At 36.1% G+C, this 14,736-nt stretch overlaps 1 protein-coding gene across 2 annotated transcripts in view; it reads right to left on the bottom strand.

Moving 5' to 3' along the window:
- Nucleotides 1-14,736, bottom strand: part of LOC114378437 (G-type lectin S-receptor-like serine/threonine-protein kinase At4g27290) — a 64,406-nt gene continuing 49,670 nt past the window's right edge. For both annotated transcript variants that reach the window (XM_028337029.1, XM_028337030.1), the window contains 7 exons: nt 2,232-3,606; nt 1,729-1,836; nt 1,452-1,609; nt 1,169-1,379; nt 812-1,049; nt 587-737; nt 1-503 (listed from right to left, as the gene is read on the bottom strand). In XM_028337029.1, the coding sequence (XP_028192830.1) occupies nt 201-503; nt 587-737; nt 812-1,049; nt 1,169-1,379; nt 1,452-1,609; nt 1,729-1,836; nt 2,232-3,513 (2,451 nt within the window). In that variant the 5' untranslated portion in view covers nt 3,514-3,606 and the 3' untranslated portion in view covers nt 1-200. The remainder of the gene's footprint in view (nt 504-586; nt 738-811; nt 1,050-1,168; nt 1,380-1,451; nt 1,610-1,728; nt 1,837-2,231; nt 3,607-14,736) is intronic.

The following is a 14,736-nucleotide window of genomic DNA, read 5'->3' as shown; positions in this document are numbered from 1 at the left end:
TGAAACACTGAATACCTTCAATTCATACCTTGACAAACAGATATAAAACTGGAGTTGGTAACATCAAATACAAGGAAGTACATAAGTAATAGAATAGAATAAATTATAAACAGAAGCTATTTCACTAATTCAATGCGTTTTCATAATCCATTTATCCCACAATGGAAGGGAAATCTTGTCCTTTTTATTGCCTTAATATTCTATCTTGCTTCTAACATTGTGATTGAAATTTGATTAGTTGAGAAGCGATTTGTGGGTGAAAAATCTGATTCAGGTTTAACATCTCCTTCTGTGTAAAAACCCGGAACCTTTGGGTTGGGCAATAATTTCTCGCCATTAAGCATTAGAACAACTGATGACATGTCTGGCCTATCCTCTGGTCTTTGTTGCACGCATAACAGGCCTACTTGTATACATCGTATGACTTCAGAAGGTGTGAATCTTTCCTTTAACACTCCATCCAGTAGTTCCAATGCCCTCTCTTCAGCCCACAATCTCCATGTCTAAAATAGTGAGAATCAAACTGGTGAGTCAGAAACTATTCAAATATGTTTTTACCAGAATGTTGTTAAATCATCATGCTTACATGTCCAAGAAGATTAAGGTAGTGTTTTGGGTCTGAAAATTCTCTGTTCTTCTTGCCACTTACAATCTCTAACACTATCACACCATAACTAAAGACATCTGATTTCATTGAAAACTGCCCACGAGCAGCATACTCAGGAGCCATGTAACCACTGAAATAAAAAATTTAAAAGTAAATTAAGAGACAATAATCCTATAGTCCATATTGATCTAGAAAAGAACTTACTATGTTCCAGCCAGCCTATTTGTGTTTGCCTCAACTTGATCTCCCCAGAATGTTCTAGCTAAGCCAAAGTCCGATATTTTAGGATCGAAATTACCATCTAGTAAAATGTTGCTGGTTTTCAGATCTCTATGAACAATCCTCAATCTAGAGTCTTGATGAAGATAAAGAATTCCTCGAGCAATGCCACAGATAATGTTGAAATGCTTAGGCCAATCTACCATTGTCCTTCTAGTTTCATCTGGTAAGTTAAGTACATATGATTATAATATCACTTGTGGTGTCCATAATTCCACAAATTACAGTAAAGAAATGGAAGATTCACACAGATGATTTAGTATAATTTGTAAAGCCACGAACCAAAAATAAAGTAATCCAAGCTTTTGTTTGGCATGTACTCATAGATCAACATTCTTTCTTTTCCTTCAATGCTGCAACCAATGAGCTTGACAAGATTACGGTGTTGAAGTTTGGCAATCAACATAACTTCATTTTTGAACTCCTCCAACCCTTGTCCTGATTTATTTGAAAGCCTTTTAACGGCAAACTCTTGCCCATCCAACAGTCTTGCCTGCAAAGCAACATCTACAATTGTTAGAAACATTTTGAGGAAAAAACACCTGTGACAGGTTTCCCATATCACCTTATATACAGGTCCAAAGCCACCTTCTCCCAGTTTGTTACTCTTTGCAAAGTTTCCAGTGGCTCTCGCTATGATTGCGAAATCAAACGTTGACAAATCATTGTCTTCCTTTCTCAGCTTATGTTTGAAATGATTCCTATCAATTATTCTTGCTAACCCTGACAGGTTAGAAGAAAGCAATACATAAGCACTATAGCACTCACAATGTGCACATATATGATAGATAAACCTACTATCATATATTGGATATTAAATCAATATTCCACTCAAAATTTACCTTGCTTTTTGAGTATCAATATCATGCAAACACAAACAGTTAATCCAAGCATAATCGCACCAATTGTGATTCCTAGCAACTTTTTCAAGTTCTTCCCATGGCTATTAACTGCAACATGTTATGATAGATGCAGAATGAGGTTAATAAAAACCTATAAGATTGACAACTCAGAATTAACTTGACGTAAGTGACTGATTTCTTGAGAAATGTTTTAGCTTATTCAATTTCACTAGTACAATCTGAGATAAATGATAGTCATCTAGAGTGTAGATGCCCTGTAACCACTGACGAACACCATTGAAAACTTCCCTGACTGTAACCCTCATTTTCTCCAATTCCCATGAACTCCGTATGAGCATGGCCTGCCATATCAAATTGTTTTGAGAAACACATCTTTGTAGTTCAAACTGCCCCAGTCTACTCTCTCCACTTCCCTTAGAAAAATGCAAATTAAACAAATAGCGAAAAGGAAAGTGAAGCGAAGGAACCAAAATAATGAGTACCTAGCTCTGATGCAGGGGCTCTGAAATAAAGGTCTTGTCCCCCTTTAGAGAATTGTCTCATATCAACCAGATCATCAAACCAAAGTAAACAGCCACTTCCTCCATTACGAATATCCAAATTTGCACATGCTTTACAAGAACAGTTTTTCAGACAAGACTTCTGACATTCCTCAAGATTCATGGTCTTATTGAACCATGATGAAGATGTATCTGGAATTTTCATGTCTGTATACCTCAACAAGCCATCTGTGTTGCTGGTTTTACAATCAGATTTATTCCTTGGAACACAGCCATTGGACCAATATGATACATTCCATTGTCCAGGGAACTTTGGAACATATCCTTTGATGCAATCACATGTCTGAGCGTTACCATTCATATTGCATATAGAATTTGCACCACATATAGCATAGTTTTCACACGGATCTGCCCCACCAGAGAGAACTTTTTTACTGCTCGTTTGATTTGTCCAAAGGAAACGTTGGCCGAACCCTGATGGGGTCAATGTAAATATGTAGATAATCGATCTATCAAGGATCTTATATTCATAATACACATCCTTTTTATTAAACACAAATTCATATACAAGTTGTTGTACGAGTTGATGAATTGGATAGCCCACCAAAGCCTCTCCATTCCACGAGCCTCCTCTAAATTTTATTGCATCCCCCTCGTATCCAAAAAATTCTGGATATCCTCTAAGATCAAGTTTCAAAGAATAATCTCCCTTAGCAGGGTCATCTTCGCTTTTCCAAGATGACAGAAACCTGTCTTGACCAGTTACTAAGTTCCATCCCAACTTCATTCCTGGCAAAAAAGTATCACACGGATAATCAAAACTCTGCCACAAAAAGTTGTCCTCGTTTATATCCCGTTCATTTCTCACCACAAGATTTCCTGAGTCCAAGAGCTGTGCAATTGGATTCTTTACTGTGCTTGATATGTTGTTGGACCTCCAAATTGTGCTGTTGGTGCTATTAAGAATCATAAGAACCCCTCTTTCCTCGAGTTTTAAAACTCCTGATTTGTTATAAACTGGTTTTTCTCGGTTAGCCACCCACACCACTGTTAAAGGAGACACATCCCTGTACCATATTCCCAGGTATCGTCTTGTTGAAGTTCCAGGGCTAAAGAAACCTGCTTCAAATGTTCCTTCTTTTGAAACTAATCGCTCACTATCTCGGATAGATTGACTCGGAGCTAAACTGTCCAAAGAAGTGGAGTTTCTCAAGTACGAGAATAATAAGAACCAAATAAACAACATTCTGAAGTTGTCCACCATTTTGTTAAAATTAAACGATTGGCTTCTGAAACGTCAACTTTCAGCAACTCGACTTGTATAAGCAAGATGGCAGTTTCCTTGTTCTCTGCAAGACTGCAACTAGTAATACGTTAGGGAGGATGAATGCATATAAAATTGGCCATAACTGAGTGACAGAGAATTTTAAATCTTGGTTTTTTTCTTTTTGTTCATTGTAAAAGGGTTGTGTGACTATAAGTGGAGTGCTCTTTAGAGGATAAAGTACACCAACGACTGTTCATTAGAAAATTAATATTTGAAATTGTAACTAACATCAAAGTTTGTTATACATGAACCTGATTTTGATACCAATGTCATCTGTTGTTTTTGAATCAATGACTGTACATGCAGTTTATTCTCTAAATAGGGTTTAACAATCTATCATAAGTGGGGGTTCTTGTGTGAGTCAGAGAAATAAAATGGGATTTACTAAAACTGAATTAAAAGGTCAAGTTGAGCTTTATCTTAAAGTAAACATTAATGAGTACTCTGAAATTGTATGCAGCAGTAAGATACTCACTAAAAAAATTAAGAACTCAAATTAAACTATTCCATTAGAGATGCTCAAAGGATGAAGTGATAGCTAATGTTTTAAAGACATGAGAACTGTGAGGTGACATTTCATTTGTCAGATCATTAATTAACAAAATATCGTTAATGAAAGGAATTAAAAACATATATTGGGAAGAACTTATGCCTCCCTAGTTTAGACATGCACCGTAATTTTTTCGGTGGGATTCTGCTAACAATTTCATCATGTCATTCACATTTTGGACAGTAGTGAGAATGTCTCCTATCATTCTACCACTTTATACTTGTAGGATTCTTCTAACCCTTCATTGTTAGGGACAAATTTGAAATCAATATTTTTAGATTTAATTTATGTTCGTAACACATTTTAGTTAATTTTTAATTTTATTTTCTAACTAGTCAAACAAGTTTTTTTAGTAGTTTTTAAATAACTTCTAGTTTTTAAAACTTTAAAGTAATATTTTTTAAAACACTGGTTTGTTTGTCTTTTTATATTTTTAAGTTATTTCAACAGTTAGTTTTATCAGACACTTATAATTTAGTGAGCTTTTTAACTTTCAATTATAAATTTTTAGTTTTCCGTTAGTTTTTGCAAAAATAGCCTTAATTTAATGAATATTATTTTGACGAGGATTAAATTTAAGAGTTTTTTTATCCACTAAAAAATGAAGGGTTTTGTTTAAAAAATATACATTGTAAACCTTTTATTTATTTATTTATTATGAGAAGATTGTAAACCTTTTATGAGAAAAAATGAAAAAAATAGTTTATGGAAAACATATCACGTATTTACGTTTATGAGTCAATTTATGCATAAATGGTAAAAACTTAATTATACATCATCTATTAAACATAAGAGTTAGTTTGAATTGACCTACAAATTCAACTGAGCTAGCCTGGTTCAAATGAATTATTTTTATTATTTTGAATGTTTCTGTTTTTTCTTCGTGGGGGGAGGGGGGACTTAGACACTTAGTTTAGTTTAGTTTTAGATATATGTCGAACCTGACGCTTCACCTACTTTTTTTAAAATAGTGTAACATAATTTTTACATATTCTATTTATTAATATATTTTTGAAATTTTTTATAAGTAAAGCTCTTGAAATGAGTAATTAATCCAAACTGAATCAAATTTTATCAAATTAATGTGGGTTATCTTCAAAAATCTTGTTGGTCCAGATAGTATTACACTCGATATTCTTAATAAAAAAATTAGGTGGATAAAAAAACTGTGATTAAGATGAGGGATTCCAACAAAGATTAATTACTTTGTACCAATAAAATAATAATAATAATAATAAACTAATTATGTTTTGCTTGGTTTTAATTTCAAACTGTCCTTGAAAAGAACATTTTATTTTGAAAGAAAAGATCCTAATAAGAATAAGGTATTTATTAAATATAATGCGCTCCTCTGGTAGGTAACAATATTCATAATATCATTGAGCCTTCTTATGGATGCAATTCACAAACTCGGCTTTTTATGTGACATTTATATCCTATACCTCTCGAAAGATTCCAGACTTCCAGTAAACAAAAATACCCTATTACCTAGCACTCCTAATCTGGAATGACTATTTTGCTGTGCCGCCATCCACTTCCCTGTGTCTCCCTCTTCCATTCCAATTCTTGTGTTGTGCGAGAGAGACTGTTGAGTTCAGATTTTGTAGCCACTTGCAAGGGGTGAAAAGTTTTGAGATGCAAGGGTTGGGATTCTTAACCCTTGGAAGGCTTGTGTTGCTAAGTTTGATGGCAAGGTGATTGGCCAACGCGGTTTGTAGTGACTTGTGATAGAGAAAGGAAGTGTTGTAGTAATTAGACAAAATGGGTTCCACAGTGACACTGAGTCTGGCTTCTTCCTGCATCATCCATACATCAAGTTCAACCTCATCTGCTTCAACATGTTCTACGATAGAACTCGTTTGCAATGTGTTGACCCTGTTGTGGTTGAAATTGGATTTGATGGTTTTGGGGTGGCCCCAACAGTGCTATTATGACTTAATGGTAGTCACAGGCAATGACATCGTGGTCGTGCACGCAGCGGTGGACGAAGATGGCACGATGGTGAAAGCTGTTTAGCGGGAAGGTGCGGGATGGAATGACTATTCTCAAATAGGATACTTTTCAAGAAGACCTATTCTAGAATATATTTTTTAGTATTTAGGCATAACTATCAGTAGGTTTGCATAATACTTATCCTAATTCAAATCATGAAAATAGTATTTCGAAATAGCTACTCGGAAATATGATAAGTATTTTGCAAATCTACTTTGGAGTAGGTATTTTAGAATATGAAAATTATATTTTAGAATAGTTATTCTGAAAAAGTATTATATTCTAGAATAATCGTTGTCCAATGAGGGTGCTTGATAAAGAGGTATTTTTGTCAGTAGGAGTCTTTTAGGAGGTGCAAAATAAGAAATGGGGGGTGCAAAATGTAAATTCTCTTTTATATTTATCCTTTTATGCAACAGAAGTTCAATATAGTGTTTACAGCCCAATCTAACAAGGTATTTTTTAAAAAAACAGTGTTTATTCTTACCCTACTTTTGGGCTAATCAAATTCTCTAAGTTAGGATCTAATAGTTTTCTCCATTATATTGGGTTTCGGTTAAATGGTATGTATGCATGAGAAAGTTGTCTGATTCTTAAATAATCAATTATTAGCTAGTTGACATTGCAGGACAATATTTTCTTAAATATGGAATTTTGTCTCTTCGAGGACAATTGAGGGGTCATCCTTCTCTTGTATTAGCATTGCCTTTTTAAAACATATATGATTTTTTTTCAAAGAATCTGAAAAATAAAATAATAGGAATCATCGAACGAACTATGACCTCTTAAAACAACATTTAATCTATATTGAATTAAACAATAAATTCATTTAATTTTTTTTTGAATTGTCATATAGGGCCTATTATAGATTAACTTACAAAAGAGACTCTACGTGATCGTGTGCATTTTAAAGAGCTCCTATAATCAATTTTGTGAAGGTAAAAGAAATTTGCATAACTTCCACAGCACATGTATATATTATATGTTCCTTGAAAGAACACTTCCTTATTTTTATATTTTTAAATTAAGTTGGGATCAAATTAATTACACTGGCATAACTTAAATAATTATTATATTATTTTATAATTTAATATAGAACGTGATTTTTATTGATCAGACCATTGAATTAACTATATCTATATATTATTAAGATTGTCTGTATCAAATTTTGTCAAAATTAAATAATAATAAGAAAGCAACCAAATATTCATATTTTAGTATATATTGAAAAAAATTATATTACGTTAAGTTTAATTTATACGAATGAGATAGCAAATAATTTTGAATTAATATGAAATTTTGTATATATAATCTATGTGAAATAAACTTTCAATCCAATGGTGGGTTTTAAAAAAATATTATCCAATTAGAAGTTATTAAACAGTGTAATAATTTATCAAAATTACATTGGTATAATTTAATCATTCCTCTTTTAAATTTATTATTATATTGTGATTTGTGGTTCATGTTTGGTTAATTTTTTATCAATCATGATTCATGAAGTAATTTATATCAAATGCTTAATTACTTGTTTCATAAATTCTTCACATGTATCGATAAGGGAGTTTTCCATTGTTGTCTTTCTTGCTTGCTTGTCTATATTTATAAAATTATCATTTATCATCACCCTATTTAAATTTAACCAATAAATTCATCTATTTAGATTTTTTTTGGAAATACAAATTCTTATATTTTGTTGAATATTGGTTAATGATATTAGTGATGTTATTCTTAATAGGTGATATTATTATTTCAGGTACATGCATGGTTTAGATGGTGATGAATATGTGAGAATTCTTTGATTGGAAATGCATTGATATTCTAGATCTTGTCAGTGGCTATAAATTAAATACTAAACCATGCATATGAATGTCTTAACTTTGTTAAGTTCGGCTGAGTCTAAGTCACATTGGACTGTACCAAACAACTAAATCCCTAAGGTTTTGATATTAACAAAGTATAAATTTAATGTGTTAACATTTCATGCTTAAGCTACAGGTTCATCTATCTCTATGAGAAACAAGCAAAAAGCATGAACAAAAAAGTTTTGGACGATAACCAAAGTATTAGTCGTTGGACAATACTATCACAACGTATAGTTGTCAGTCGTCATGTACGACTAACTTTTGTAAAGAAAATGTTTTCTAAAACTTGTATAGTTCCCCAATTTATAGTTATTTTGTAGGAATTTGTATATAAATCTTGTTTTTGTTTCAATAGTTGTCTTTAGAGTATCTCCCATGTGATTTAATGATAAAATTTTCACAATTTCAGGTCAAAAGAGGCTAAAATCTTGAAGTGCTAAAAGGAGCAGTCACGCTAAGCGGACCCTGTGGGCTCAGTGTGCATCCACCGCTAAGCGCAGCTTCAGCGCGCTTTGCGTGACAAGGGGAATATGGAAGAGCTCAAGAATCAAGGCCGCGCACTAAGCGCAAGATCAGCTTGCTAAGCGAGACGTTTGTCTCTTGCCAGGCTCAGTGCAGCATTGGTGCTAAGCCCAAATCCACTTACTTGCGCTAACCACGACATCACGATTTCAGTGCCTATTTAAGCCTGAATTGTCAGAATTAGGGTACACCACATAGACACAATGAATTTGGAGACTAGAGATGCATACTTTTGCACAGAATTTGAGATAGTACTCTGGAGGCAGCAAAGAGGTAGTAGCTAAGCAAGGAAGCTAGGGTTCATCACTTTGAGAGATTAGAGAGTATTTGAGTGATTGTGAGGTGCCAAGAAGAGGAGGAGGGATCCCCTTTCTTGTGTAAGCAACAATTATTCTATACTCTCTATCTCATTTGTGTTAGGGTTTCTGTGTATGGCTAGCTAAACACCCTAGTTGGGGATTTCTAAGGAACAGTTGATGTAATTATCTTTAATATCTAATTAATTGTGTTTTGTGTGTTCAATGCTTTTTTCAATGCTTAATTACTACATGTTCTTGGCCAGATCACCCATTTGTGTGTACCGTTAGGTGACTTTAGCATTGGGAAATGTACTGTTGCCTTAGAACTGATAGAAGCAGGACTAAATAACTACATTACCAGGGATGGATAGTGGGGTTTTGGTTTTCTGAATATGCTGTGATGATAATGTTGTTTAACTTAAGCCTAGTCTTATAAGAGGGATCTGTGGACGAAGCTTAGGTTAAATTAGTCGAAACTTACGAGGGATTAAGGTTTAGTACTTTAGGCTACAACATAGAACACAAGAACATGATTAATTAGAGAAATATCCTCATATGCATCAACTTGTTTGTTAGAAAGACCCAACACTTTTTACCTATTGTTGTCAACTTTTACTTACTTGCATTTATTGTTTTTACCATAGAATTAGTTCATTTATGTTTTTAACCATCAATTATCAATGTTTGTTCCAACAATGCCTTACTTCTAAATAAAACTCTGTCTAATAAGCAAGTTCTCTGAGTTCAATACTCGGATCACTCCGTTTTAATTTTAAATACTTGACGACCCGGTGCGTTTTCCAATGTTTCATTTCCCTTGAATATATTTGTTGAAAATTGGAGAAAAAGAAACCATATGGGAAAATGAACAAAGTATTTATGGCGCCGTTGCCGGGGAACTTAATTCATTAGAAGAGTTCAATTCAGTTTTATGGCATTGCTTTATATTTTTCTCTTTGGTTCATTGATTCTTTTTGTTCATATTTTAGTTACTGCACATTTTATTGTTCTTTTGAACTGGATAATTGTTGTTCTATTTCTCTTGTATGCAAAGAAGATCTATTGCAGGTGATTTGATCCCCATCGATTTGGAGATTAACGCTACTTGCAGGAGGTGCTACGCAGAGAGAATTTGAAAATTTTTGCAGGACTTAGAAGCAGCAGCAACTCTAGAAGAACCTCGATCTTCCGAGGCGTCTTCTAGATTTCCTATTCCAGGGAAATCTCATACAGATTTAATTGAAGAAGTTAGTATTGCTGAAGTGCCAAGAAGAGTGACCCTAGAAGATTACTCAAGTTCCACTATGCCGCAATTTTTTCCAGTATAGCGCGGCTAGAGGTTCAGGCACAAACAATCACATATCCTCCTTCTTTGATACCGCTAATTCAAAATACATTGTTTCATGGTCTACCAAATGAAGACCCATACGCACACCTGGCTACTTACATTGAAATATGCAATACTATTCGATTGGCTGGTGTGCCTGAAGACGCAATTCGATTGAGCTTGTTTTCATTCTCATTGTCTGGAGAAGCTAAGAGGTGGCTTCAGTTGTTCAAAGGCAATAGTCTGAAGACTTAGGATGAAGTGGTTGAGAAATTTCTGAAGAAGTATTTCCCAGATTCTAAGGCTGCAGAAGGAAAAGCAGCCATCTCTTATTTTCACCAATTTCTAGATGAATCCCTGAGTGAGGCCTTAGAAAGATTCCGTGGTCTATTGAGAAAGACACCCACTCACGAATTTTCAAAATCGATTCAGCTCAACATTTTTATTGATGGGTTAAGGCCATAGTCCAAGTAGCTATTAGATGCTTCTGCTATGGGAAAAATAAATTTGAAGACCCCCGAAGAAGCCATGGATCTTATTGAAAATATGGTTGTAAGTGACATTGCTATTCTCAGAGATAGAGCCCACGTACCAACAAAGAAAAGTCTTTTGGAACTTACATCGCAAGATGCATTGTTGGCACAGAACAAGTTGTTGTCCAAGCAATTGGAAGCATTGACTGAAACACTAAGTAAGTTGCCAACTCAAATACATTTTGCACAATCTTTACCATCTACTATTTTGCAGGTTGCAAGGTGTGCCATCTGCGGTGGAGCTCACAGTTATGGATGTTGTATCCCCAATGAAGAACCAACTCATGAAGTCAATTATATGGGGAATCAGCCAAGGAAAAATTTCAATGCAGGTGGATATTCCGGTTTTCAGCATGGCCAACCATATAATTCACAGTAGGGACAGTGGAGGAATCACCCTAGAAACCAGTTCAACAAAGACCAGGGTGGTTCATCTAATAGGCCACAACAACAAGGGCCCAGTCTCTATGATCGAAAAACAAAAATGGAAGAAACTCTGGCTCAATTTATGCAGGTATTTATGTCAAACCATAAGAGCACAGAGTCAGCCATTAAGAGTCTGGAAGTCCAAGTGGGACAACTGGCAAAACAATTGGCGGATAGGCCGTCAAGCAGCTTTAGTGCTAACACTAAGAAGAATCCAAAGGAAGAATGTAAAGCTATAATAACAAGGAGCAGAATGGCAATTCAAGCTGGTGAAGGTAGAGCTGAAGAGAAGGTGGAAGGATATAAACAATAGTCGGCAGTTAAGTCGACATTGGAACCCGTTTATGATTTTATTGAACTTGAGGAAGTTGTGGAAGATGAAGATGACCAATAGGAGAGAGAGGCACCAATAAAGGAGAGTGAAATAGGAATAAAGATGAAGGAAGAAAAAGAAAAAGAAGAAGGAGAAGTAGAAAAAGAGCAAAATCAGAAAAAGGAAAAAGAAAAAGAGAAGGTTGATGAGGAGAAAAAGAATATCAAGAGTGAGGTTTCAAGTAAGAAAAAGAGAGAGATTACTTCAGCTGAAGGCAAGGAAGTACCATATCAATTGGTATCTTCCAAGAAGGATAAAGAGCGACACTTAACCAGATTTCTTGACATCTTCAAGAAGCTGGAGATCACTTTGTCTTTTGGAGAAGCTCTCCAACAGATGCCACTCTATGTCAAAATTTTAAAAGATATGTTGACAAAGAAGAACCGGTATATCCACAATGACACGATAGTTGTGGAAGGAAATTGTAGTGCTATCATTCAACGCATCCTTCCCCCGAAGCACAAAGATCTTGGAAGTGTACTATACCGTGTTCCATTGGCGAGGTTGTTGTGGGTAAAGCTCTCATAGACTTGGGAGCTAGTATCAATTTAATGCCTCTTTCCATGTGCCAGCGACTTGGAGAGCTAGAGATAATGCCCACACGCATGACCCTCCAGTTGGCTGATCGCTCATTCACAAGACCTTATGGAGTGATCAAAGACGTTTTGGTTAGGGTTAAACATTTGATCTTTTCAGCTGATTTTGTAGTGATAGACATTGAAGATGATGCTGTCATTCCCCTAATTCTTGGAAGACCTTTTATGTCCACCGCAAGCTATGTGGTAGACATGGGGAAGAGGAAACTACAAATGGCCATAGAAGACCAGCAAATCAGTTTCGATATGTTTCATGAAGAGAAAGCTTTGCCTTACCAAAATGTTTGTTTGAAGGTGAATGTGATAGAGGAAAAGCGACTAGAGAAGAAGGTTCTGGAAGTTGGAACCTTGTTGGACCCATGATAACAGGATGATGCGTCAAGCTAATGACGTTAAAAGAGTGCTTACTGGGAGGCAACCCAACTTTTCTTTCCCATTTCTCTTTTTCATTCTGTATCTCTTGCATGTAGTTAGGATAGTTGCTTGTGATTGTGATTAATTTTTCAGCTTGTTTAGTAGTGAACAAGGGGGTTTTTAAGCCTAGGTGAAGAGATGGACAGAAAAGACTTAGAAAAATTTTTCAGTTGTCTATCCGCTAAGCGCAACCCTTGCGCTAAGCGCCATGTCTTCATGTGCTGAGCCTGAGCTTGCTCGCACTAAGCGCTTAGACCCCTGGCTAGTTGATTGAATAGTTCAACTAAGCGCACATCACTGCGCTAAGCCTAACATCTCCATTGGAAGTGAACTTCAAGAAGTGGGCTTAGCAGAGATGATGCGCTAAGCGTCACTCCTTCTCTGGAAAAATTTATTGTAGCAGCGCTAAGCGCGCTGTCCTAAGCTAAGCCCCATATCCATTCTAGAATTGAACTTTCACGAGTTGGGATTAGCAGTAGGATGCACTAAGCGCCAATCCCTTACTGTTTTTGAAATGCTTGGAAGTGCGCTTAGCGCGCTTGTTGCACTAAGCTTGAACTACTCTCTGGAAGTTAAAGCTTGATTGTGCACTAAGCCTTTCATCTTAGGCTAAGCGCATTTTGCAGAAAAATTTTGTGTTGCAAAAAGCGCTAAGCACAGCCTGCGGGGCTAAGCCCCATATCCTTTTTGGAATTTGAAACTTCAAGTTGGGCTTAGCGCGACGTTAGGCTAAGCGCATGGGCTTTAAACTCAAACGTCACATTGGCATGCGAAGCGTAGCTATGCGCTAGGCGCACCAAACAAAAATGCTAAAATAAAATAGAACTGCCATAGGCAGTTACCTTTACATCTCAAAGTTTTTGCTTCCTTTTGTTGTGCTTACCTATGCTTGTGTGCATATTGCTGCTGTGCTTTGAAGCTTCTTTCTGAATCTTCCTTGCTTCTTTTTACACTCCATCATAATCCAAGTAAGTAGTGCTTCATTTTCATTTTCATTTCATACTTTGAACCTTAGGATAGATGATTTCTTGCTTTGTTAGCTTGCATTGTTGTTTTGCTTAGGGTTTCTAGCTTTAGGGTTTGCTATTTTAGGATTTAGGTTGAGTTGTAAGCCCATTAGGGGCAATGCTACTAAAAGGGGTGAGGACCCTGTGTTTCTGCTGGAAATCGTGATGAACGCGCTAAGTGCGCCTACTATGCTTAGCCTGTTCATCCCAGCTATTAAATTTTTGGATTCCTAGATGATCACGCTAAGTCGACCATGTCGCGCTAAGCGCGTTCATCCCTGTTGATGAACAAGAACGATGAGTACGCTAAGCGCGTCTGTGCGCTGAGCGTCACTAGTGTTTCAGACACTTAGAATTTTTATTTTTATTTTTGGATCAGCGCTAAGCCTGACCAGTCAGGCTAAGCGCCACTTTACTTCTATTTTTCAACCTTTGAATAAGGCTAAGCGCAGCCTGCTGCGCTAAGCCCTTGTTATGTTTCATGTAGGTTGAGCTAAGCGCACCCTGCTACGCTAAGCTCAACTCTCTTACTGTCTGTAAGCTTTTGTAATCAGACTAAGCGCACCCTATGCGTTAAGCCTGAGTGTCATTCTGGTGAGGCTGAGCTAAGTGTGCCCTGCTGCTCTAAGATCAAGTCCTCTACTGTTTTAAAATTATGGATTTAGGCTAAGCCCAGCATGCTGTGCTAAGCCGAATCTGCAGAAAAACATTTTTTGTGTCTTCAAGCTAAGCGCATGTCTGTTGCACTTAGCTCATGAGAAATTTTTCATAAGGTGCGCTAAGCCCAGCATGCTGCGCTAAGCGCCTAGTCCAGTCCTCAATTTTATTTTTTTTGTTTTTGTTGAATAACCCTGTTTTAACTCTGTTGTTTGATCTAATTTTTTTCAAATGGCTTCTAGGAAGAGAAAGGCCCCTGCCTCAACATCCATGGCCTACTATGACAGATCCAGATTCACATCTCAGGAGGCCTGCATCGTTATTCTATTGTTGTCATCGGCAGAAAAATATTGCCTGAGAGGAATGTCATGCTCTATTACGCAGAGTTTGATGAATTCACTGAAGAGTTGGAGAGAAGAAATTGGCACAAGGAGATGATGAATTTTATGGATGGCAGTATTGATGTGGCCATTGTGAAGGAGTTCTATGCTAACCTTTATGGCCCAGAGGATAAATCACCTAAGTAGGTGAGGGTTAGAGGTCATTTAGTGAAATTTGATGCAGATGCTTTGAATACCTTCTTGAAGACCCCTCTGATC

Source organism: Glycine soja, chromosome 12 (genome assembly GCF_004193775.1).
Source record: "Glycine soja cultivar W05 chromosome 12, ASM419377v2, whole genome shotgun sequence".
NCBI lineage: Eukaryota > Viridiplantae > Streptophyta > Magnoliopsida > Fabales > Fabaceae > Glycine > Glycine soja.
Note: the sequence above shows the minus strand (reverse complement) of the source record. Positions and strands in the feature narration are given on the sequence as shown.